This window comes from Schistocerca gregaria, chromosome X (genome assembly GCF_023897955.1).
Source record: "Schistocerca gregaria isolate iqSchGreg1 chromosome X, iqSchGreg1.2, whole genome shotgun sequence".
In the NCBI taxonomy this organism is placed as follows: Eukaryota; Metazoa; Arthropoda; class Insecta; order Orthoptera; family Acrididae; genus Schistocerca; species Schistocerca gregaria.
The window spans coordinates 649,720,528-649,747,794 of NC_064931.1; the positions used below are offsets into that span (position 1 = coordinate 649,720,528).

General features: G+C 43.4%; 1 protein-coding gene across 1 annotated transcript in view; it reads left to right on the plus strand.

Moving 5' to 3' along the window:
* Positions 1-27,267, plus strand: part of LOC126297638 (haloacid dehalogenase-like hydrolase domain-containing 5) — a 97,488-nt gene that overhangs the window by 13,145 nt on the left and 57,076 nt on the right. The window contains exon 3 of the mRNA XM_049988663.1: positions 8,881-9,078. Coding sequence (XP_049844620.1) covers positions 8,881-9,078 — 198 coding nt within the window. The remainder of the gene's footprint in view (positions 1-8,880; positions 9,079-27,267) is intronic.

Sequence of the window (27,267 nt, forward strand, 5' to 3'; positions counted from 1 at the left end):
TGAATCTTAACATATGACTACAGCACTCGATCTGCTATGACGAAACGTTTTTAATGAGTGCTCAGTCATCCCTTTAAGTTATTTACTATTTTTATTAATCTTTCAGTATTCGTGATATTAACCAATTTTGAGGTTACTATAACTTTTGTGCCTCGTGACTTGAAATAAAGATCGATGTTTCAGAAGGTGCATATTACTGACCACAATCCACTGCCACATCGCTCTTCACCGTAAGTTATATAGTTTTCACGTAATGTGCGAAAAACCAAACAATGCTCCTACATCTACATCTACATGAAAACCACCTCCTTTGTTGATGGACTACATTTTCTAAGGACTCTCCCAATGAATCTAAACTTGGCACCCACCTTACCAATGATTAATTTTATATGATCGTTCCACTTCAAATCGTTCCGTACGCATACTCCCAGATATTTTACAGAAGTAACTGCTACCAGTGTTGGTTCCGCTATCATATAATCATACAATAAAGGATCCTTCATTCTATGTATTTGCAGTACATTACATTTGTCTATGTTAAGGGTCAGTTGCCACTCCCTGCACCAAGTGCCTATCCGCGGCAGATCTTCCTGCATTTCACTGCAATTTTCTGGTGCTGCAACTTCTCTGTATACTACAGCATCATCCGCGAAAAGCTGCATGGAACTTCCGACTCTATCTACTAGGTCATTTATATATATTGTGCAAAGCAATGGTCCCATAACACTCCCCTGTGGCATACCAAAGGTTACTTTAATGTATGTAGACGTCTCTCCATTGAGAACAACATGCTATGTTTTGTTTGCTAAAAACTCTTCAATCCAGTCACACAGCTGGTCTGATATTCCGTAGGCTCTTACTTTATCGGGCGACAGTGCGGAACTGTATTAAACGCCTTCCGGAAGTGACGGAAAATGACATCAACCTGGGAGCCTGTATCTAATATTTTCTGGGTCTCGTGAACAAATAAAGTGAGTTGGGTCCCACAAGATCGCTGTTTCCGGAATCCATGTTGATTCCTACAGAGTAGATTCTGGGTTTCCAGAAATTACATGATACACAAGCAAAAAATGATGTTGGAGATATAGGCCTATAGTTTTGCGCATTTGCTCGATGACCTTTCTTGAAAACTGGAACTACCTCTGCTCTTTTCCAATCATTTGGAACCTTCCGTTCCTCTAGAGATTTGCGGTACACGGCTGTTAGAAGGGGGGGGGGCAAGTTCTTTTGCGTACTCTGTGTAGAATTGAATTGGTATCCCGTCAGGTCCCGTGGACTTTCCTCTGTTGAGTGATTTCAGTTGCTTTTCTATTCCTTGGACACTTACTTCGATGTCCCGACCACTCATCCTAAACGTCTGTGTGTCCCAGTCTATATCTGGTAAATTGAAATCTCCACCTAAGACTGTAACATGCTGAGGAAATTTATGTGAAATCTATTCCAGATTTTCTTTCAGTTGTTCTGCCACTAATGCTGCTGAGTTGGGAGGTTGATAAAAGGAGCCAATTATTAACCTAGCTCGGTTGTTGAGTGTAACCTCCACCCATAATAATTCACAGGAACTACCCACTTCTATTTCACTACAGGATAAACTACTACTAACAGCGACTAACACGCCACCACCGGTTGCATGCAATCTATCCTTTCTAAAAACCGTCTGTGCCTTTGTAAAAATTTTGGCAAAATTTATCTCTGGCTTCAACCAGCTTTCAGTACCTAAAACAATTTCAGCTTTGGTGCTTCCTATCAGCGCTTAAAGATCCGGTACTTTACCATCCCAGCTTCAACAGTTTACAATTACAATACCTGTTGCTGATTGGTCCCCACATGTCCTGACTTTGCTCTGCTCCCTTTGAGGCTGTTGCCCTTTCTGTACTTGCCTGAGCCCAGTCCAAGCAGCCTGTTGTGTGTAGTGGACTCCTGACCTACCCAGCGGAACCTGAAACCCCACCACCCTATGGCGCAAGTCGAGGAATCTGCAGCCCACACGGTCGCAGAACCGTCTCAGCCTCTGATTCAGACCCTCCACTCGGCTCTGTACCAAAGGTCCGCAGTCAGTCCTGTTGACGATGCTGCAGATGGTGAGCTCTGCTTTCATCCTGGTAGCGAGACTGGCAGTCTTCATCAAATCAGATAGCCGGCGGAAGCCAGAGAGGATTTCCTCCAATCCATAGCGACACACATCATTGGTGCCGACATGAACGACCACATGCAGATGAGTGCATCCTGTACCCTTCATGGCATCCAGAAGGACCCTTTCCACATCTGGAATGACTCCCCCCGGTATGCACAGGTATTGCACATTGGTTTTCTTCCCCTCCCTTGCAGCCATACCCCTAAGGGGCCCCATTACGCGTCAGACATTGGAGCTCCCAACTACTAGTAAGCCCACCCTCTGTGACTGCTCGGATCTTGCAGACTGAGGGGCAACCTCTGGAACAGGAGAAGCAGCCATGTCTGGCCAAAGATCAGTATCAGACAGAGCCTGAAACCGGTTCGTCAGACAAACTGGAGACGCCTTCCGTTCAGCCCTCCAGAATGTCTTTCGCCCCCTGCCACACCTCGAGACGACCTCCCACATTACCACAGGTTAGGGGCCAGCCTCAATGTGTGCAGTATCCCAGGCAGCCACAACCGTAGTCCAGTCGCGGGATGCGTGGGACGAGATGGCCGTCCCTGACAAACACCTGTTCGGACCCCCACGGTGATGCCCATTGGCAACAGCCTCAAGCTGTGTGACCGAAGCCAACACTGCCTGAAACTGGGAGCGTAGGGATGCCAACAAAACTCACATCCAAACACAACAGTCACAGTCCCTATCCATGCTAAATATTGTTGTGCAAAGAACGTCTGAACTAATCTATAGAGGAAACTAACAATTTGACACAAAATTTAAATGGTTATTAAAATTCAAGACTGCCTAGTAAATGCAGTAATGCTGCTTCTTGCGCTCTGCTGACACACTGCTCGGCGGCAGAAGGCTAACTGTACTGTCAGTAACGTAAAAAGACTATTTGAAAGGAATAAACAAATGAGACGACTACACAAATTTACACATCACAGATATTAAAATGCAAATCTGCACTTGCTAAATCCGAAACTAGACAATGATTTGATGGATTTAACTAAACAAGTGTGCTAAGAACACTCAAATAAATTTTCAACTAGACTACAACACTAAATAAGCCACTTGCTGATGCTTGCGCACTGCTGACACACTGCCCGGCGGCAGAAGGCCTGGTTGGGCCTTGTAAATCAGCTACCCAATGTTTGTAAGTTTGCTGTAGTGGTCTACTCAGTCTGAAAAACTTGTAACAAGCAGCCACCACGTTCACTTGTTCGTCAATGTCTTTGTCTTAATACAGCAGTAAAGTCACCACTTTTGAGGTGGGCGCTAAAAAAAACTTAACATGCCAACCTGTAAACTGTGACACTTACTGTTGCCAAATATATGTGGTGTTCTGTCCATACTGTAAATGTGATGTGGAGTGTGGCGGGCATCAAGCTGAGTGCGGTAGTCAAACATGTCTTCCTGCTGTGCATCATATGTCTGGAACTGCGATGCATAGGCGGGTGGTGCTTGTTATGGCACTGCTTGGGATGTTGCAAGTGGTGCCTGTAAAAGTGGTTTGGAATTGCAGTAATTGCGTAATTCCTTTTGAGTTGTGGATTGCTGGGCCTACAACTGAATAGGTTGACTTAGAGACATTTCCAATGGTACATTGGCAATCATTCAACACACAGTAAACACTGAACTGAAACAATATGTTCATTTGAGCTGTAAAGAAGTTCTCAATTAGAAGTCACAGACAAGAATGGCCAAAATCTCAGTCTCTGCACATATAAAATGAAAACAGCAGGTATGAGCGTTCTGAAACACAAGAAAATCAATATAAATTCAGTGTGGTGGGGAAGCACAGTGTTTGTTGAAGAATCTGCAAGAAACACACGCTATCTTCAATGTCATAATGTTGCTTTTCAGCAAGGCACAATGTCCAAAAAGTAGGCAAACAAAGGACCAGCCTTGATGCCAGTTTTGTGTACTGTAGCGGTGCATGGGTTCTAAAGGCAGAAATCAGAAATGAGAGACACAATAACAGTTTTGGAAAAAAGTGGTTTTTTACTCGGTGAGTCACCAAATACGAATCCAGTCAGATCCAAAGTGCAGTGCAGAGAGTCCTGTACTGTAATCACCGATAGAGAGAGGCTGTGTACTAACAGGTGACAGTCACGATCCAACAGGATGTGATGATAGCCTGCACAGGAAAAGTAGAGACTTTATCTGTTGAGCTATTCCATTCCATATCTATGGCAGAGTTATCTGTCGTCACACTACTAGATTATATTTTTTGTTTCATGGCAAAATTAAACGTGAACTGTGTGTACTTGATGAACTACAGTGACACTAAGATCGTCACTCAAGACCCCTAGATATTGGGACGGTGTCATAAGAGTGTCCATCAGGATCAAGATCATGGAGAATCTCATCAACTGTGACACTGGATACCAGCTCAGCACGGTCTGAACTTCTGAAAACTCAATGCAAAACACACAGAGATTTCACAAGAAACAGAAGTGGGGAGTGAGAAAACAGCCATGAGACAGAGCACCAGACACTACAAATTTGTCCTGACACTCCTAAGATTACGACCATGGCCCTAGAGGACATGCAAGTCGGCATGGACGTCAGTCGGAACACCAACAATCAGAGGGAACCATGGGAGGTACACCTAGTGGGTGTGAACCAGAAACGAAACACTCAATGTAACAAGGACCAATTACAGAGTGCCCAGCAAGAGACAGAAGTGGAAACCGAGGAAACAACAATGAGACAGAACACTAGTCATTGGAGACCGGTTTTGACAGACCTCAGATGACGACCACGACCCCAGAGGATGGCTGCACTGGGCACGGATGGCGTTTGGAACACCAGCGACCAGAGGGGCCATGGGAGCCAGGCCTGGTGGGTTCTGACTGCGAACAGAACACTCAATGCAGCAGCGCAGAACACTTACGAAGTTCCCAGCAAGAATTAGAAGTGGAGATCAAGGAAACAGCCAGGATACAGAGCAGCAGACACTGCACATGATGACTGCAACCCTAGAGAGCGGCCGAGCCAGGTGCGGATGGCAGTGGGAACACCAACGACCAGAGAGGAACAGGGGACCCATGTCTGGCGGGCACGGACCACAGAGGGAACACCCGATGCAGTGCGGACCAACTAGGGAACACCCAGCAAGGCATAAATACTGGACTTGATCTGCTTAAGGGCCATTCTCGGGTAGCACCTGAAGAAGACAGCGAGCTACACTGTTGAAATATCATGTGAGAATGACGCAAACATCTGGCAGAATTTGTGTTTATTCACAATGTCAATATATATTTGTATATACAGATTTTTGTAGGATTAATATTCTCCTTTGTCGACACTCAGAGACTGGTGACTGACTAAAATATTGGAAGTAAGTGTTCTACAAATAATTTTTTGAAACTGCTAGATTTGGCGACAGTTGAGAGGAATAGGTATGAATTAGCTTAAAAGAGAGAGTTTGCACGAGTGAGTAGTAGTTTCAGGGCATATACTTCCATTCTAAACATCACTGTGCAATGAAAAATGATGGACACTATCGGTCTTCGTCATTATGGTAATACTCATAACAGGATTTTGTCAGTGATGAAGAAATTTCCATAAATCTTATGGACTGACATTTCTTTTTTTCCTCTAGAAAAAATTAGAACACAGCATTTGGTCGTTGATATATGCTAAAGAAAATTAGTTCTGGGGAAAAAAAAGTCATGATGTATGTGAGCATTGAAAAGAAATGCTTCTTGTTCTTAATGTTGGTTGCACTGGTTTGACATATGTTATCTGCTCTGTTGTTGAAATCATTGTGGAACAGATTGTCACAAAGGCTGTTAGAACTAAGTCGTTAAATGCGAATGACATTTCAATAACATGCAATAATCATGTGATGAGGGAATAAACAGTGTGAAGTTTTTAGGCCTAACTCTTAGAATAAATTTAAACTGGAAAGTACACTCAGTCTACTAGGCCATTAAATTATATAGCTTACCATTTGCCATGCAACTATAGATGGTGCCACTCATTTGTATACCTCAATCATAGCTAGCACCATTACTTAGAGTTGGTTATTTGTGTTTCATAATGTTCTGAGGAAATTAAACTGACATCACAAAGCTACTGATATTGCACATATTTTATATATGTGTTGCCCAACAAAGACTGTTCCTTTTCCCATTATTTAAACCTTGTACTCACAAAATTTTGATTTCCTCTAAGATTTCCATCCTCTTTATAAGGTGAAACTTTCATCGTAAATGGGGCCAAAAGTTTATAATACGAGTTATGTGTATTAAATTGGTTTACTGAAAATACTATTCAATAACCTAATGGCATAGAAGTGTTAAAATTCTGTTGAAGCATTCGTAGAGCATTATTTCACATTTATGACACTAATAAATCACACTTCAGATGTTTGGTTAAAGGAATAGATTCAGCCATATTTGTTTCATTATCCTGTGTTAAAAGTTCAAAAATAGGCCAGCATATTCAACTGTGCAGTTGGCAATTGTTGGTGAGTACTTGCTTTATACTTGAGAGATTCTCTTTTATCTTGGTGCATACATTGGGATGTTGAAGAGAAGGCACAGTAATAGTGAGTTTGAGAGAAAGGTAGATTTTTTTAAATGTACAGGGTGATCATAATTAAAGTTAAACTTTCAAACCGCTGTAGAAATAACACCACTGATTGCAACAGAATATCATCGGAGAAGGGGGAAAAGGTATGACAGAAGAAAAATAAATAGTTACAAAATGTAGCAGTTGATGGCACTGTAAGCATAATAATTTAATAGTGGCTGATTACAAATGACAAATGAATCATACAACAATGCCGAAGGTGTACATTTGATGTTTAACAAACTGTTTTACTCTATATGTATGAGTGTACAGGTGTGATACTGTTAGTTACTTAAGCCCATCCACCACGGCAAGGTCATATCACGTCAGATGGGAAAAATCTGTTTTTAATTGCCCTGAGGACAAAAACTGCATAAAAAGCATCGTTCACATCAGTTTTTAATTGTCCTGATGCCAAAAACCACATAAAAAGCATCAATCAAAATCAAATCTGATTATTAATTTTCATGTGACTAGTGCAAAATATATTCAATATGCTGTCCGCTGTTTTCTGCAGCAAGTTAAAATTGAGAAACAGCATGTTCCACAACTGATTGAAGCGTTTCTGGTGCCACGTTCAGAATGTGTTGTGCAATGTGTGCCTTCAATGCAGTTTGCAATCAGAACACTAAACACAACATCTTTCAGATAGCCCCACAGCCATAAGTCACACAGATTAAGATCAACTGATTGGGACGGCCAGGCTGTAGGGAAATGGTGACTGATAATTCTAGCATTTCCGAAATGGCACTTCAGCAGCTGCTTAACTGGATTTGGAATGTGTGGAGGTGCACCATCTTGCATAAAAATGACCACATCCATGCTGTGGGACAGCGGGAATGATGTGGTTGTGCAAATGACACTCATAGTGCTTACCAGTGATGGTTCATGTAACAGGACCAGAAGCACCTGTCTCTTCGAAAAAATATGGCCCTGTGATGCCATAAACCCGCATCACACAGTGACCTTTTCAGGATGAATTGGTATTGGTTGACTTGCGTGTGGATTTTCCGTTGCCCATATTCTACAATTCTATGCATTGACATATCCTGTCAGATGGAAGAGGGCTTCGTCTGTCCACAAAATCTTCCATGGCCAGTCATTGTCCACTTCCATGTGAGCAAGAGCAGAGGTCTCTCTTGCTGCAGTTCAACAGGAAGTAATTTGTGCACATGGGTAATTTTGAATGGCTAGCAAAGAAGGATGTTTCATAGGCTTTTACGCATGTGCTCACGTGTATGCCCACTGTTCGAGCTATTCTCCGTGCACTACACATTTGTACACCACCTCTCATCTCCTCCTGCATTGTTGTGGCCACTGCTTCCAATGACAATGAATCAGTTTGTTTCCTCCATCTACCAGGTTGCACACCAAAAGAGCCTGTCTTTTCAAATTTCTGCATAAGTTTCTCCAGATCCTTGGCAGTCATTGGACCAATGCCTTTTTTCAAACCCTTCAGTGTCCGGAACTTCTGCAGAACTACGTGTGCACAGTCATCATTCTTGTAATACAGCTTTAAAAGCAGAGCATGGTTCTGCAGTGAGACAGTCATGGTGAAAGCCGCAGACGCGAAACGAAGAAAAGCCTTGTATCCTGCGTGTTTATACTACCATCAATGGGTCGTGCGCATGACAGGTGTTTTCATTTACGTATTCTGACAAATACAGCAGCATCTAGTGATCAAATTTCACACTTTTTTTTCCTCCTACAATCCTTTTTCCCTCTTCTCCAATAATATTCTGTTGCAATTTGACGTCATTCTGACCAGTGGTGTTACTCCTACAGCACTTTGGAAGTTTAACTTTAGTTATAATCGCCCTGTATAAGACAGTTTGCAAAGCTATTGGATAACTGTGTCATTTTATTGTGATCCTGTTTTGTATTAGTGGTATTAAAATATGTAAGTGATTATTATTAACATTCCAGCCAGTACAATGTAGCCATGCAAGTGTATGTGTATTCTGTTAGTTCTGGAGAAGTATTTGTGTGGAAGCTTATCAGAATTCTGCCTTATTTATGTGCTTATTGATGATGTAATGCACTAACTATACAGTCAGTTCTTTCCTGTGCTCCTTCCATTATTTATTAAAATGTGGGAGATATTATACAGTGAAGTTAAATGTTTCATTGCTCAATAATTTTCTTTTAACATATTAAACCCCCATTTACATTTGTTGCAGGTGTCTGAAAGCCAGGTTGTGATGTCCCACTCTCCTCTTAAACTATTCAGTGAATTCCATAATAAAAGGGTGTTACTGTCGGGCCAAGGCCCTATTAGTGACATAGCCCTGAATTTAGGGTTTTCTAATTTTGTGTCAATTGATGAAGTTCGCACTACGTATCCACTTTTGGATGTTGTGGATTTAGAAAGGAGAAAGGTGAGATTGAATGTAATATTTCATGTTTTTTTTTCAAAATATGCGTGATGTTGGTTGTTTAAACTAGTTCACAGGCATCATTTTATATTTTTATGCTCTGTTTTGCATGAAACAGTGATAATTTTGTTTAACCCTGAGATATAGTGTAGTGCTTTGTTATATAACTTTTTTCAAAACTTAAGATAGTATATTGAACAAGATATTGTTTCTCATTGCATTTTGACTTTCTGTGCTGCATGTGAAGAGCAGTTTTTTTATCTTATCTCTTGAACTTGTGGTCTTGTTAAGCATTTTTCCTACTACATCTGAAATACTTATACCACTGAATATCCCTTCACTGTTGGCAACAAGTTGCTAGAGTTTATATAAGTTTTCTAGATTCCTAACTTACATTATAGGTAGATGTTTTGTATTACCATAGCAGCATGTTTATGGTTTAGGGGTCACCAGCAGGTGTCCTTGATACATGCAGCGATGAAGAACAAAACTATGTTTGTGACATTAGTTACCTGGAGCAAATTGTGTGTACATCAAAGAACATTTTACAGTAGAGAGCAGCCAAATGAGGCAGTGGAGTTGTAAAGACATTGACCTCATGTTCGGAAAGATGTATTTTGCTCTGTCTAGCCACCACTAAAAGCATGCTTAAATGTTCTTTGTGTATATACACCATCTGCTCAGAAAGTTCAGAATTTAATTTTTTCTGTGGTATAAACGACATCAGTGCAACAGCTATTGTGGGAGCTTGAATTTACAACTGTAAACAACAAATGTATGTTCAGTTAGTCTGTTGTGAGCAGGCAGTGTTAAGTAATGGACATGTGGCTGTAGTGCCAGCATTGTTGTGTCACAAATCCCCATAGAGTAAAATCTCTAAATCAAGTGGTCAAGAAATTCTTAGAATGGTTTTGAAGTGGAGAAAAGTGTGTGCAAAGTTTGCCATGCCCATCTTAGCTCTCGAACAAACACATCATCTGTGGATGCCTGCCAAGATTTGATTGAGATGTACAATGCAAACAATTCTTTTCTGCAAAAAATCATCACAGGTGATGAGATATGGTTTTATCAATACTAACCTGCCACAAAACAACAAAGTACAGAAATTCACATGAAGGGTCAGATGACGTAACCGACATTCAAGCCAATTCGACACATGAGTTGAACAACATCCTAAAGAAAGGCTTTTGTGACAGTTTCATAAGGTTGTATAAACATTCTGTGCATTGTGTTTGGGAGGGGAGGTTGAGGAGATAGAACACCTGAAGCATTAAAACCACTGTGTTAACTTTTCTCTTTTTTATTTTTGCAGTCTCAAAACTTTTTGAACTGATGGAGTATATTTTTGAGCTATTTATTTTCATTATATTATGATGATAATTTCTATATCATTATAAGATGATCCCTGGATGATTGAATATAAATAAAGTAAATACCACAGACACCATAAGAATATGACAACCCAGCCTGGTAAAGCAATAAATTAACAATTTCCCCAATGCACAATGCATCATAGGAGCATTATGTACTGCCTGTTAAGTTGTGAAATTGAAGGCACAACAGTGTTCTAAAATTAAAATAGTAAGTTTAACATTGCACCTGTGTGGTCTTTCTCGTGACGATTTAAGGTTTGTGACATATCCATATATCAATTGAAACCAATATGTTTCCCTGTCCGAGTCCAACTGACCTAGTGTAATACATGAAATTTATAGTTGAATATCTAATAAGAAAGATTCTGTTCTTGTGCTAGGTGACAATAAAATCACCACTGTCATTTATTTTTTCACAGTGCAAGCTGGATGCCGTTGTAGCTAAGCCTCCTTGAACTTTACTTGTCTTTCCAAAACTGTAACTCATATATTTGGTGCTAATGGACTCTTTGATTTTCTGGTGCATGAGAACCTTCTTCTCCCAGCTATCATGAGATTTTCATCATGATCCATTCCCAGAGGCACATTAGTCAAAGCAAACCCTATTGGCAGCCGTCCTGATCAAATGCTCATACCAATGCAGTCACTTGAATTCAAGAGTCTCCAGCAGGCTTATTTGCTGTCCTGGCTGTTATGGAGTGTCTTATTTTTTATTTTATGTAATTTTATTTTCTCTAGGGAAAAATGAAGTAAGTTCATTTGTGTTACCTGGAGACTGTTGCTCTTCGGTCGAGTCAGCTGCAACCAACTATTTGGATTGTAATTTTTGCTGCCTGTTGTCTGACAACTTCCCATCTGCCGCACTGGTATCCTCCTATGTTTTTGCTTCCTTATCCCTGAGGTCTTTTTCAATACTCTCATTTCTTCATTTACATCCACACACGTACTCTGCAACCCACTGAAGTTCATGGCAGATGGTACATTTCATTGTACCAGTTATCAGGGTTTCTTCCGGTTCCATTCATGTCTGGAGCACAGGAAGATGATTGTTTGACTGCCTCTGTGTGCTCTGTAATTATTCTAATCTTGTCATCATGACCCCTATGTGAGCGATACATGGAGGGCTGTAGTATATCCCAAGAGTCATCATTTTACAGTCAGTTCCTGAAACTTTCTTAGTAGAATTTATTGGGATAGCTTACATCCATCTTCAAGAGTCTGCCAGTTCAGTTTTTCCAGCATTTCTGTGACACTCTCCCATAGGTCAAACAAACCTGTAACCATTTGTGCTGCCCTTCTCTGTATACATTCAATATCTGCTGTTAGTCCTATTTGGTATGGGTCCCACACATTTGAACAATAGTCTAGAATGGGTCACACATTTGATTTGTAAGCAACCTCCTTTGTAGACTGAGTGCACTTCCTCAGTATTCTGCCAATAAACCGAAGTCTACCAGCTGCGTTACCCACAACTGAGCCTATGTGATCATTCCATTTCATATCCCTACAAAGTTTTACATGCAGGTATTTGTATTAGTTGGCAGAGTCCTACTGTGACTCATTGATATTATAGTCAAAGGGATACTACGTTTTTTTCATTTTATGATTGCTCAATTTTACATTTCTGAACATTTAAAGCGAGTTGCCAATCTCCACTCCACTTCAAAATCTTATTAAGATCTGACTGAATAAGTATGCAGCTTTTTCAGATAGTACTTCACTATAGATAACTGCATCATGTGCAAAAAGTCTGAGCTTACTGTTAATATCGTCCGCAAGGTCATTAATATACATCATGAACCGTGAGACTCTGAGCACATTTCCCTGGGGCACACCCAAAGCTACTTCTACATCTGACAATGACTCTCCATCAGATAACATGCTGCATCCTCCCTACCAAAAAGTCCTCAATCTAGTAACAAATTTAATTTGATACTGTACATGATCATACTTCCAACAATAAGCATACTTGTGGTACCAAGTCAGATGCTTTTTGGAAATCAAGAAATACTGCATCTACCTGACTGCCTTGATCCAAAGCTTTCAGTATGCCAAGTGAGAAAAGTGAGAGTTGGGTTTCACATGATCAGTGTTTTCAGAACCCATGCTTTGTGGCACGGAGGAGGTCATTCTGTTGTGCAACTCCCTGTTGCCTACATTCCAAGGTACAACAGGCCCAGTGAAACAGCTTCTCCTTATTACTGAGGGTCATTGATCCTCACAGCAAGATATTACAAACAAGTGTAGAAGAGGTGAGATATTTGGAAAATTAATTGTACAGCTCAGTTATGCAAACTCAGTACCATAGCTCCAACTCATTTCAGCACAGCTCGTTACCCATACTCTACCATTGACTTTACAGTTTATGGCCCAACAATCATTCACTTAGTCCAGGTGGAACATCGGTGGTGGTGATGTATGTGCCAGCAATCATTTTCCCATTATTCTGTGTCTTCTTAACCACCAGCCGACAGAAAGCCCAATGTGTTGGTCACTCAGAAAAATTTAAGTGAACAACTTTAAGTGCCAAAATAGTTGTTGAAGTTAACCAACGGAAGGGAACTGATATTTTGCAAGAAACAATATAAACGTTCATACACTCAACAGAAGCAACAGTCAACTGCCTCTCAAGGCTGCATCATCAAAAACCTGTGCTGTGGTATTCTGAAAAAGATGCAGGCAGGTAATTCAACAGTTCAAACATCATGCTGCCATGGCAAACCTGGTTATGTTTAATAAGAAAGGGAAAAAAAAACAAATGCTGGTAACATTGTCAGCAATGAGAGCTCGGACGCCTTCCTCACAAGTGTGGGCTCGACTTCATTTCATTTGTAGCCAACGGCTCTCTAAATAAGTTTCTGGTTTCCTTATTACATGGTGACATTATCACCGACCCTTATGTCATTGCTGAATGCGCTGTCTCTCACTGTAGTGAAGTGTCTGGATCCAATAATTACCACTTATTGTTCTTGTCTTGTAAATGCACAATGAAATCTGTCAGTATGTAATTCTGCACACAATGCCTGGAGCCATATAACTGTTGAATACTGGCCCAGCGACTTTTAGAGCCCACCCAAGTGTGTGGAACTGGATCTCAGTTGCTAGGTGGAGCTGTTCCATCCGTGAGTGCTTGTGTAGCTGCCAGCCAACCATAGCTCACGGCTGTGCTGTTACAGTTTGTTCACAAAGAGAACGACGACAGTGTCCTAGTTCTGAATTGGCAGAAGTTGGTTGACTTTGGCCCGCTTATTTTTGTGTCCATCCACAACCAACCACTGTGATCCAATCCAGAACCCTGCATTTGGAGCCATTTCTAAGTGATTATTGTGCCAAGTTGTGCTGTGTCGCACATTGATTCATCTGTTGAGTGACTAAACAGTTCCTGACCCATCACGAGCAGTACCAGATATGCTTCCCATTCATTGGGGTAGGCAAGCAGTAGTACTTTAGAGTGGAGCAAGAAAAATAATTGACAATCTCAGGGAACTTTGTAAGCACCTGAAAGGGGGGGGGGGGGGGGGGGGAAGAAGAGTGTTGCTCCGCACTCTCTCTCAATCAATGAGACAAACAGTGATGTACACTGAAGCAAGCTTCAGCACTCTGAGAAGAATTTGTAAGTTTTGCAGGGATAATTCTAGGAAATCACCAACTCTTGGCAAAAGAATTAAACTTCAGTTCAGATTATTCAGTTTGATAGTGCTTCAAAACTGCCTTCCTCTTTGTGTAAATTACTTTAAAGTGGCAATTTAGTTTGTGTGTAACATCTCAGTTATTGATTGCAGGAATTGCTAGTATTGTTTCCATTACAAGGAGACTCTTTGAAACTACAGATGCAGTTGTTTACGCCAGGTTCCAGGTGTAATAACACCCGACAATTGTTTACCCTTAAGAGCGATACACAAAACAGAATTTCCTATGATCTGCTACATGACTAAATCCACAATAACAACTACAATTATTGTCACAATATGTCTTCCTGCTGGCTCTTTTTAGTTTCGAATTGTCTGTGAGAACTGACATGAGATAAGTAGCAACAAGCACCATTATTCAACGTGAGACTATCAATTTTGATTTCATGAAACCTGTAAGCTTTTGTTATGCCCCTGTTTTAGTTTTTACTTTCATAGACATGCAATAAATATCAATTAAAAGCTGGTACAGCAACTATTACATGGCCCTGCCATTGCTGTGTGGAGCATAAATTGGCATTTGAGTGCAAGTTTAGTGCCGATAGTGCTTGACGTAAGTGTGGTTTGTCACCGACACTTATCGCTCACCCACAGCAGCCTATGAGCCTATATACTGGGAGTCGGTTGGTGGAGCTTCTTTCCCTGCAGCCCCCTCCCCCCACCCCTCTCAGAATTTGTTCTTCTTGTGGTCAGACTGTAGGTGTTCCTTTGCATGGCAGCGTCAGGTTCAGTTGTGTTTTCACCTTGCTATTGTTTTGCTTGTCATGGAGTACCATTGTTTCTCAGTTTCTGCTTTGCTACATATTAGGTTTTTCTCTGTCCAGATTACTCTTTGGATTTGTTTTCCTGTTGTTCTGTATCCACTTGATTGCTTCCTCATTCTTTGTGTTTCCGTCCATACTTGGTAATCCGGTGACGACAGCGCCTGACCAGTCAGCCCACATCAGCAGCATCTGTTTAGTCATTTATGATCTTCTGTCAAATCCCAGTCACAATAATAGACAATGAGGTAAAAGGTTAGCTAACTACCATGGACTCAAGGCTTGTAAAACTTTTGGAACAGCAACAGCTGTTACTGCAGCAAAATTGCAACAGCAGTTTCAACAACAACATCAAAAACAAAACAACAGCAACAATAACAATAAAATGAGTTGCTCCATGAAGAAATTTGGGTTTTGAAGGATTAACTGCAGGTACAGAGTACCCACCCAACGCAGGCAGAAGTCACTTTCCAGGTGGAGAGCCACCCACCTGTGTTTCTGCCTTTAATGATGGCAAAGAAGATTGGGACAAGTATTTACATTGATTGGAACCCAGTGGTTGCTTTTTCCTATCTTGGGCTCTTCTGGAGACTGTTTCTTACTTAAGAAATTGGCTCAACTCATGAATACAGTTACCCTCACATTCAAGGAATTATTGTTTGCAGCCATTCCTTGTGGTCACATTGTGACTCGAATTTCATCAACACCACAAGCAACTTGGTCAGTTGTATTGCTCCTGGGAGACAGATTTATGAGGTTTAAGTTATTGTGATTTCACTTGTGCAAACCCAGCATGCAAAACCTCACATGCAGATTCTTTAATTAGAGACATAGTGGTCCAGCAGGCTCCCAGTCCAGAAGTGCTCACCATCCCTCAAGCTAGACAACATATTATTTGAAGATATTTTGACAACTGCACATTCTTTCAAAGCTGTGGAAGCAGCAGATGAGTGCCTCGGGGCTCTACCACAAGTGGCAATGGTCTAGCCACCTCATTGTTCCCCAGGGATGTGAAATACTTTTAAAATCATTTACAAGGTGTTAGCATCATGATTCATTAATTTCAGATGTGTCTGTGGCCTCTGAACCCCATCAACATGTGCAGTGGGGTCTTCTGTCATGCCTAGAATGCTTCAAAGCACACCTGTGTGCGGATAATAAATATTGCTGGGTACACTGCACCTGTTGTAGAAAAGATGGAGATCTCTGAACAGTCTACCATAAACTGTCAGGGCAATCAGACCCTGTGTCCAACTTGCATCAAATAACAATGTGTGAACTTAAGGCGATAGTTCTCCTGGACGGTCCTTTGGCTAACAAGTTATTTGTAAAACTCATAATTGTGAATAAAGGTGTGTTTCCAGGTGGGTACAGGAGCTACCATTTCCTTGGTAATACTCCAAACAAATGCTCCTCTAGCATCCCCAGAATTAGCACTGCCTTCCTGTACATTGGTGACAATTCAGTTCTTTTCACTCTGTTGGAAACATTTTTGGTTCCTTTGTTGTCTGGGTTCTCTATCGATGAGAGGAGAATATATTTCTAAGATTGACTTTGCCAGTGTATTTCCAAATGTTGCTGGATGAAGAGTCGCAAAGCATATTGTGGTCATCAAGACTCACTTTGGTTTATATAAATGCAAGTGCTTGCATTGTGGGATACCTGAAACAGTTAACCATGTCCATACCTGCTTGCACAAACTCTCTTGATAACTTAATTTTCATGGGCGCTGTGTGTCAGGACTATCTACAAAACCTTTGTATACTATTTATTACATCACATGATGCAGGGCTAAAGTGCCACTGAGACAAGTGCTAGTTTTTCTGGAAGAAAATGGAATACATCAGGCATTCGTAAACAAAGAAGGGATCCAGCCCACTGATCACATCACCAAAGCTATCAACTTTGTGTCTGCTCCTGAAACTTGCAGCAGCTGCAAGCTTTTTTGGGAAAGCTGAATTAGTGTTCAGAGTCCCTCCTGCAAGCAGCCTGTATCATGCATCCACCAAGCCAGCTGGGGAAGAAAGGTGTTCAGTACAGGTGGCTGCATGTGAGCATACTTTCACACAGTTGAAGCATATGATGCACGTGGCACCCTGCCTTATGCTCTTTTCATCATCATGTCCACTGTTCTGGCCACAGATACCTCTCCATATGGCGTTGGTGCAGTGCTGGCACATATGAACAATGACTGTACTGAGCAACCTATCACCTGTGCGTCAAAGACATTGGCACCTCGTTCAAAAGAGCTGCTTGCAGAAAGAAAAGGAGGTATTAGTGATTGTATTTGTCATTAAGAAGTTCCATGTTTACCCATTTGGGAATAAGTTCATTTAAATTATGGCCCACAAACTGCTGGGTGTGCTATTTCGTATGTGCTTGTTTCTTCTTGAATGGGCTTCTCCTCACCTGTCACAGTTATACTGCAAAGTACAAACCAACAGAACAACATGCATATGGGGATGCTCTAATGTGCTTTCCTGCAGGCCTTCAATCAGAAGAAAATCTCATGTTTTGACATAGAGGTGAAATGCAGATATTTCTTGGAATAGTTTCCCATAATAGCTGCACAAATCACTGCAGACACGCGCCTCAACCCAATCTTTCAACACGCCATCTCCTAGGTGCACCATGGTTGCCTAACTTGCATTTCACAGAACACCAATCAAGAGCTCGAGGCCTGATGCCTCATATACCACTATCAGTTAGATAAACATTGAGGCTGATGTCATTCTGGTCATTCTGTTCCATCATGGGCACTGGAGAATGTTAGAGATGAAAGCGCAAGTGAGATGATATGCCTACTGGTCAGGTTTAAACAAGGATGTGAAAGCCATGGTGTGCAGCTAACCAGCTTGGACTGGCAGCACCACCCCCTTGGCCCTCCTCTGTTGCCTTTGGGACTGCATTCATTTCGACTTTCAGGGCTGATTATATGGCTAATAGTCATGGACGCTTAGTCTAAAGACCCATATGTGGTCAACATGGCATCCAGCACAGTGGAAGATGCTCATTAACACTCTAGTCCAGATTTTACCATTGAAGCACTTCTGCAAACCATAGTATCAGACAGTGGTCCTCAGCTCATGGCACTGGCTTTCAAACAATTGTGCAAATCAAACGGCATAGAAAACCTGTTTAGTTATAATTTCACCCATCCTCCAATAGTGAAACTGAGCATATGATGCAAATGTTAAAGGAGCAAATGTTGAAAGCATTGGGAACCACCATCACAACAGTAGCACTCAAGATGTTCCTGAGCTCATGAAGGACCACATCCACCCAAGACTGTAATTCGGTGGAGCTCATCCGTGGGAGATAACCACACATGCTCCTTCTCCTACTCGTGCTCTTCCTGCTGGCCCAACAGCCCTGGGAACCCCAGACTTGGCACTCTGGGTGTGCTATGTCAGTTGACACCTTTTAGGGTTTGGAGCACCATAATACTAACCAATTTTGTTGCCATCTACCAACTGCACCTTTGCCATTGGCCCACCATCACCTAGAAAGCCCCCCATTTCCATCCCCCCAAAACCACACAGATTTCGCTTGTATCCCAGAAAGCCACAAGCAATTTCATTGGAAATAGGCGTGGAGGTGGAGGTCTACATGCAACCTCCTTAAACACAGCCAACAACACAGATATCATGATGTCGTAGTATAATACCTGATACCTCCATGTCTTCCAGTCAATACAAGCCTATTTCATGGATGAGGTATCCAGTATTCCTTCTTGGAGAGTTTGGAGAGCAAGGAACTGGACCTTTATTGCTAGGTGGTGCTGTTACATCCGTGAGTGCTCTAGTAGTTGGCCTGCTGTGCCACACATCATTCCGCCAGGCAAACAGAGTTCGTGGTCACTCTGGAGCTTCAACCATGCAGCAACATCAAGTTCATTGATGTATTTGGCTCACTATTATCGTGCTTGTCATAATGCACCATTCATTCTTGGTTTCCGCTTCATTACATCTTACGATTTCTCTCTCCTCATTGCTCACTTTACGAGGGTCACTCCAAAAGAAATTCACACTATTTTTGTAAAAATACAGTTTTCATTCTGCATGTGTGAAAGTTTTACAAAGTTTTACAGTGTGTAGATACTTCCTTCCTGCTTATTTTCAAACTTAGTTCAACCTGTTCCCGTGAGTGGTGCTGTCACAGCATGTTTTTAAGATGGCTGCTACACTTGACGTTCGACAGAAGCAACGTGTTGTTACAGAATTCCTGTGCCGTGAAAACAAGACGGTGGGAAACGTCCACAAGAGGTTGAAAGAGGAGTATGGAGATGGTGCTGTCGATCGCAGTACAGTCTGTCGGTGGGCAAGCAGGTTACATGATGAAAGTGGGCACAGCAATATTGAGGATTGTCCTCACAGTGACAGGCCTCGTACTGCACACACTCGAGACAATGTGCAGAGGGTTAACGAATTGGTGACTGCTGACAGATGCATCACAGTGAACGAATTATCACACTACGTTGGGATAGGGGAAGGAACTGTTTGACAATACTGAAAGTGTTGGCGTTAAAACAGGTTTATGCCATGTGATACTTTGCTGCCACTGCAAGGGAAATTCCCTTTATCCCCGTATGTGTTAAACGATTACTAAAATGTGTATTGTACTGTCATTTCTGTTGACATTGGCTCACAAAGAAACAAGAAAAATTTGTGCAGCCTTGAAACCTGGAATAGATTCCTATATTCTTGACAACTAATAACCAATCTTTCTCTTGAATGATATATGTAAACTGCTCGAAAGGAAGATGAACCAACAACTACTCTCATGCCTCAAATCTAAGGGTATCAATCCCAAAATCAATTTTGCTCTCCTCATCTTGCAGGGGTGGTTTGAAAATTGTAGCGCTTTACTGTGTTGGCTTTAATATGTATTCACCTCGTAATCTACAGCTGACTGACTCAGTTTAAAATGGCCTCTATAACATTGTCCAGCTTGACATTTTTCACATAAACAAATCATTCCCATAACTGAAAGAAGTGGTAAGTGACAGAAAACGGAAAAAAAAATCTTGAGACTGGTTGGGGATCAAACCCCAACTTTTAGGATTTGAAACCTGGCACTAACATTTTGAACTATTGTGGCACATCTCTTGCTTCTATCTAAACATGATACACACTAGTGTGCTACACTTCAGGATGGAAGTAACTTTTGCATGATGTTTCACTGCCAAGTAACACAGGTTGATGATATTTGGACAACACATTTCTGTGTATGAACTGCTGCAGTATAATGCTGAAGGGAACTGAAAGAAATATGGAGTGAGATGAATAGAAATGACACTTTCATTCAAAGACAATAATTAGACTGAAGTCACCTTGATTCATGATCATTCCATTGACAGTAAAAAAGGCTGGACATGGTTCTTAATTGGTAGTGTGGTCACAATAGACATCCAATGTATGTTTTGCACTTGTTGGTGTAGTGAGGTGTTCTAATCATCCACCAGTGCAGTTGACTACTGCTGGATGGCCATTGGTGCATGTGGATGTGCTGCAGCACGTCTCCCCAATGCATCCCACATATGATTAATGGGATTTAAGTCAGAAACATGGACAAATTAGTCCATTTGCCAAATATTGTCTTGTTCAAAGAGCTCCTCCGTCTGTGTTGTTCAGAGTGGTCATGCATCGTCATCCATTAAAATGAAGTCAGGGCTGAATGTACTCCCAAAAAGACACACACTGAACCCTGACCAATGACTGTACCTGTTCAAAGATTTGGAGCTCAGTATGTCCATGCAACATTATGCCTCACCATGTCCAGCAACTTGACCACCAAAATGATCATGTTCGACAATGTTCATGGGTGTGTTACATGTCTCCACCTCTTGCCATTCCCACTGTGGGTCCAGGGGTAAGAATAGGCCCGAGATATTCCTGCCTGTTGTAAGAGACGACTAAAAGGAGTTTCACATTTTCCCGCCTTTATGTGATTGTCCCCTGTAGGGTTTGACCTCCATTCTTTAAAATTTTCCCGAAGAGTGAACCATTTGGGAAAGGGCGCCTTACATGGTGTATCGTGTCCATCGTGCATTGATATCTTTAGTCCACTTTCTCGTTGTCGCATTTCAGTCCTGTTCATTCTCCATCTCTTGGGTGAGGACACCTTCCTGGGTGCGTTTTCCACCATTCACTATGCAGTGTCGCTTTCTGCGTCGACGATGACCATGGACTTTTTTTTGCACCTGATATTCAAAACGGTAGCCAGTCCGTTGTGGTGGGGCTGCCATGTACCCTGTTGGTTGTGGCCCCCTGATAACACAGGGATCGTTCTGCTGATGCCTGCGCTGTTAACTCCCCACGTATGCCAAGGGGTAGATGCCCATCCCCCTGGGGCATTGGGACTCCCAGCAATGGCCATCCTGCCAGGAGGACTTTGCTGCTGCTGGGTGGTGCCCGTATGGAGGGCCCCTGGTCGGAGTGGCTGGCATCAGGGTGGATGACACGCAATGAAGCGTAGTCCATCATCTCATGCTGGTGGTGAAACACCAACAGTCTCTAACTGTTCATGAGCTGAATTCAATGCACAGGAGTACGACCCCAAATTGTTTCCATCCCTGGCCACACAATGGGAGGAATGCCAGGCTAAGACTGGCAGAGGATCTTATTCGCCCCGGTACCTTGTATGTTCGAGAGCTGATGGGAAATCTTTCATGACAATGAAGCCTCAGTTTTTTGTTGAGCATTTTAGAGGACAAGTTTGGGGAGGTGGAGGGACTGTCCAAAATGAGAATTGGGTCAGTCTTGATCAAAACAGCATCCTCTGCCCAGTCACAGATGTTACTCGTATGTGACAAGCTGGGGGATGTTTCTGTAACCATCACGCCCCATTAGAGCTTAAATATGATCCATGGTATCATATTTCACATGACCTCCTTTTGAAGTCTGATGATGAGCTGCATGCCAATTTAGAGCAGCGAGGTGTACATTTAGTGCGGCGTGTCCACCGGAGTCCGAGGGATAACCAGGTTGCCACCAGTGCCTTCATCTTGACCTTCGCGGGTGATACATTGCCGGAGAAGGTCAAGGTGATGGTCTACCGCTGTGATGTAAAGCCCTATATCCCTCCCTCAATGCAGTGCTCTAAGTGCTGGAAGTTCAGCCATATGTCTTCCCGCTGTACTTCCAGCGTCACATGTTGTGATTGTGGACACCCATCACATTCCAATACTCCATGTGCCCGCTTCCCATCTGTGTCAACTGTGGAGAGAACCATTCGCCTTTCTCTCCAGAAAGAAAGGAAAATCATGGAGTACAAGACCCTGGACCAACTGACCTACACTGAGCCTAAGAGAAAATGTGAACACCTGCATCCTGTACGTATGACATTGTCTTACGCTGCCACTACAACAGTTCTGGCACCATCAGCTCTGCCAATCCCTGTCACCTCTCAGAGCCTGAAGACTACACATGCTCCCTTGATGGTGCGGGGCATTTCCCTCCCTGTTGCTCCCGCACCACCTACTTCGGGAGCAACATCCCCGCCTCCTCCTCCCCCCCCCCTGCCCCCCAACCATCGGAGATGTTCATCCCCACTTCTAAGATGGAGAAGCGTAAGTTGTCTTCGGCTTCTCTCACTAGGAAAGGGTCCCTTGGGTCACTCCCTCCCAGGTTTCTGCTAGTGGGAATGCTGACACTCACCAGTGGTTGAAGAGCTCAAAAGCAGCTTTTCGTAGGGCTTCACACTCGTCCTCAGTCCCGGATACTGAGCCAGTGAAGTCTTCCCGGACAGGGGGAAACCCAAGGAGCAGCGAGAGAAATCCAAAACGAAGTCCTCTAAGACCAAGGAAATTGTGGTGCCACCCACACCACTGCTGCATACAAGCTTTGTGTCTGAGAATGGGGTGGAGATTCTGGAGTCCACTGAGGACCTAGATTTCGCCAGACCCTCAGCCACAATGGATATAGACTGCCCAGGCAGTAAGTCGGCGGCAGCAGGTGACCCTGAGGTGTAAACTGCCGCACTGAATGTTCCATGCCTTCCCAGTCTGGGAGGATGACATCATCCTCCAGTGAAATTGAGGCAGTTTTATCCACCGTTTGGCTGAGCTACAGCAACTGTTAAGCTTTACACCTGCTATCTGCATTGTCCTCCAGGAAACCTGGTTCCCGTCATTGTGGACCAGTGCCCTCTGCGGCTCTAAGGAATATTACAGGAACCATAGCGACTATAATCAAGTGTCAGGTGTAGTTTGCGTTTATGTCCTAAACTCAGTCTGCAATGAAACTGTGCCCCTTCAACCCCTTTTTGAAGCTGTGGCTGTCAGAATAAGGACAACACAGGAAATAACTGTCTGCAATATATATCTTCCTCCAAATGGTGCAGTACCCCTGAATGTATTTGCTGCGCTGATTGATCAACACCCTAAACCTATCCTACTTTTGGGAGATTTTTAAGGTCCATAACCCCTTGTGGGGTGATACCGTGCTTACTGGCCGAGGCAGAGACGTTGAACCTGTACTGTCTCAGTAAATACTGGGGCTGCCACACATTTCAGTGTGGCTCATGGTAGTTATTCAGCCATTGATTTATCAATTTGCAGCCCAGGACTTCTCCCATCTGTGCACTGGAGAGCACATGACGACCTGTATGGTAGTGACCACTTCCCCATCTTCCTGTCACTGTCCTGGCGTCAGGCCCACGGATGCCTGCCTAGATGGGCTTTAAACAGGGCGGACTGGGAAACTTTCACCTCTGCCCCCCCACATAGTAACTTCAACGTGATGTTTGAGCAGGTGATCACAACAATTGTTTCTTCAGCAGAAAACGCAGTCCCTCGCTTTTTAGGGTGCTCCCGGCATAAGGCAGTCCCTTGGTGGTCGCCAGAAGTTGCTGAAGCAATTAAGGAACGTCGGCGAGCTCTATAGCGGCATAGGCGGCACCCTTCTCTGGAGCACCTCATAGCCTTTAAACGGCTCAGTAGCTGCGTTCGTAAATTTATCAAACGACGGAAGCAGGAGTATTGGGAGAGATACATCTCGACTATTGGGTGCCATACGTCACCTTCCCAAGTCTGGGCAAAGATCAAACGTCTTTTCGGGTACCAGACCCCAACAGGTTTTCCCGGTGTAAACATAAATGGCATGTTATCTACCGATGCAAACGCGATTGCCGAGCCTCTGCATCGGAGAATTACCCCCCAGCCTTTCACACTCTCAAACGGCCGCTGGAAGCCCTCTCATTCACTACATGCTCCAGTAAATCCTATAATGCCCCATTTACAGATTAGGAGCTCCTCAGTGCCCTTGCACATTGCCCTGACACAGCTCCTGGGCCTGGTCACATCCACAGCCAGATGATTAAACATCTCTCATCTGACTAAAAGCGACATATTCTTGTCATCTTCAACCTGATCTGGAGCGATGTCGTCTTTCCATCGCAATGATGGGAGAGCACCATCATTCCGGTGCTCAAGCCCAGTAAAAACCCTCTTTATGTGGATAGCTATTGGCCCATTAACCTCACCAATGTTCTTTGTAAGCTGCTGGAACATACGGTGTGTCGGCGGTTTGGTTCGGTCCTGGAGTCACGTTGCCTACTGGCTCCATGTTAGGGCGGCTCCCACCAGGGTTGCTCTAGCAGTGATAATCTTGTGTCCCTCGAGTCTGCCATCCGAACAGCCTTTTCCAGACACCAACAACTAGTTGCCATATTTTTTGTTTTATGAAAAGCATATGACATGACCTGGCGACATCATATCCTTGCCACATTATACGAGAGGGGTCTTTGAGGCCTGCTCCCGATTTTTATCCAAAATTTTTTTGTAACTCCGTACTTTCCATGTCCAAGTTGGTGCCTCCCGTAGTTCCATCCATATCTAGGAGAATTGAGTCCTGCAGGGCTCTGTATTGAGTGTATCTCTATTTGTAGCGGCCGTTAAGAGTCAAACACAGCAGCTGTCGGGCCTTCTCTGTATGCAGACGATTTCTGCGTTTCGTATTGCTGTTCCTGTACTGGTGTTACTGAGCATCGCCTACAGGGAGTGGTCCACAAGGCGCAGTTATGGGCTCTAGCCCATGGGTTCCAGTTCTCCGCCATGAAGACGTGTGTGATGGATTTCTGTCGGCATCATATCATTTATTCGGAACCAGCACTTTACCTTAAAGACGATCCACTCATTGCAGTGGAGACATATCGATACTTAGGTATGGTTTTTGATGCTCGTTTTACTTGGCTTCCTAGTCTTCATCAGCTTAAATGGAAATGTTGGCAACACCTCAGTGCCTTCTGGTGTCTGAACGACACCAACTGGGGTGCAGATCACTCCACGCTGCTGCAGCTCTACAGAGCCCTTGTTCAATCCCTCCTTGACTATGGGAGTGTGATTTATGGTTCAGCGGCAGCCTCAGCATTGTGTTTGCTTGGCCCATTGCACCATTGCGGAGTTCGACTAGCGACAGGAGCCTTTAGGATGAGTCCGGTGACATGCGTACTGGTGGAGGCTGGTGTCCCTCCATTGAAGATCAGACGTGCACAACTGCTTGCCAGTTACGTTGTTGCACACATTCATAGCTCTCCTGAAATCCTAATTACAGTCTTCTTTTCCCAACCTCACCAGTTCACAGCCCGCATGGGTGGCCCAGGTCAGGGCTAACGATTGCGGTTCGCGTGCAATCGCTTCTGTTTGAACTGGAGTTCTTCCCTTCACCACCTCTCCTTGAGGTCCATTCACGCACACCTCTGTGGTGTAACTATAGGCCGAAGCTTCACCCGGACCTTTCGCATGGCCCTAAGGACTCCGTTACCCCTACAGTTCCCCGCTGTCCCTCCCTCTTGATTCTTGAAGTGTTCCGGGGCCTTGAAATGGTTTACACCGACAGCTCAATGGCTGATGGTAATGTTGGCTTCACCTATGTCCACAGAGGCTATGTTGAACAGCATTCCTTGCCCAATGGCTACAGTGCATTCACTGCAGAGCTGGTGGCCATATCTCGTGCACTTCAGTATATCCTTTTGTGCCTCAAAGAATCATTTCTTCTGTGCACTGACTCCTTCAGCAGCCTACAAGCTATTGACCAGTGCTACCCTCGCCATCCTTTGGTGGCGTCCGTCCAGGAGTCCATCTATGCCCTGGACCAGTCCTGTCGTTCAGTGGTATTTGTGTGTACTCCCGCACACGTTGGCATCCCAGGCAACGAACTTGCCGACAGGCTGGCCAAACAGGCTACGTGGAAGCCGCTTCTGGAGATGGGCATCTCTGAGCCTGACCTGCGTTCTGACTTATGCCACAGGGTTTTTCATTTTTGGGAGACAGAATGGCATAACAGTGTGCACAACAAACTGCATGTCATTAAGGAGACTTTTGAATGTGCGCAAGTCTTCCATGCGGGCCTCTCACAGGGAATCAGTTGTCCTCTGCTGGCTCCACATTGGCCACACTTGTGTGACCCACGGTTACCTCTTGCGCCATGAAGACCTGCCTCAGTGTCGGCGCAGTGCCTGGTTGACAGTGGCCCATATTCTGGTGCTCTGTCCTATTTGACTTCCCAGTGACGAAATCTTGGGTTACCAGAATCGTTGCCGCTAATTTTATCTGACAACACCTCATTGGCTGATTTAGTTTTACATTTTATTTGTGAGGGTGGGTTTTATCATTTGATCTAAGTTTTAGCGCATGTCCTTTGTCCCTCTGTGTCCTCCACCCTAGTGCTTTTAGAATGGAGGTTTTAATGTGTTGTAGAGTGGCTGGCTTTTCATTTTTATTTTCATGGTTGGCCGAACACCATAACTGCTATCTTGTTTTACTCTCTTCTGTTTCTAGCGTCTCTTGTTTTGTTGTCCTCTTTTTGTTCCTTTTAGTGTTCGTTGACTTTCCTTCGTTCTTGTGGTTTTTCCTTTCTTTCCGTTTTGTATTACATGTCTCGTCTGTTTTATTCTCACACTTGTGACACTGTTTTATTAGGAACAAGAGACCAATGACCTCCTAGTTTGGTCCCTTACCCCTCTTTTAAATCAATCAATCAATCAATCAACCAACCAACCAACCTCTTGCCAAGTGATGGTGCATCCAGCATTGTCGAACATAATTCGTTCGGTGGTCCAGGTGTAATGGTGTGGGGATGTGTAGCGTTGCGTGGGTATACTTACTTCTAAACCTTTGAACATGGTACACCCACTTGTCAATGTTATTGTGATACTATACTCCCTCCCCATGTGTATCTTTTCAGGGGTACATTCAGTCCTGGCTTCATTTTAATGGCTAAAAATGTGTGACCACATCGAGCATTGCAGGTGAAAGAACTCTTAGAACAAGAGGATGTTTGGCGAATGGACTAGTTTGCCAATGCCCCTGACTTAACTCTATTAGGCATATGTGTGTGATGCAGTGGAGAGACGTGTTTCACCATGTCA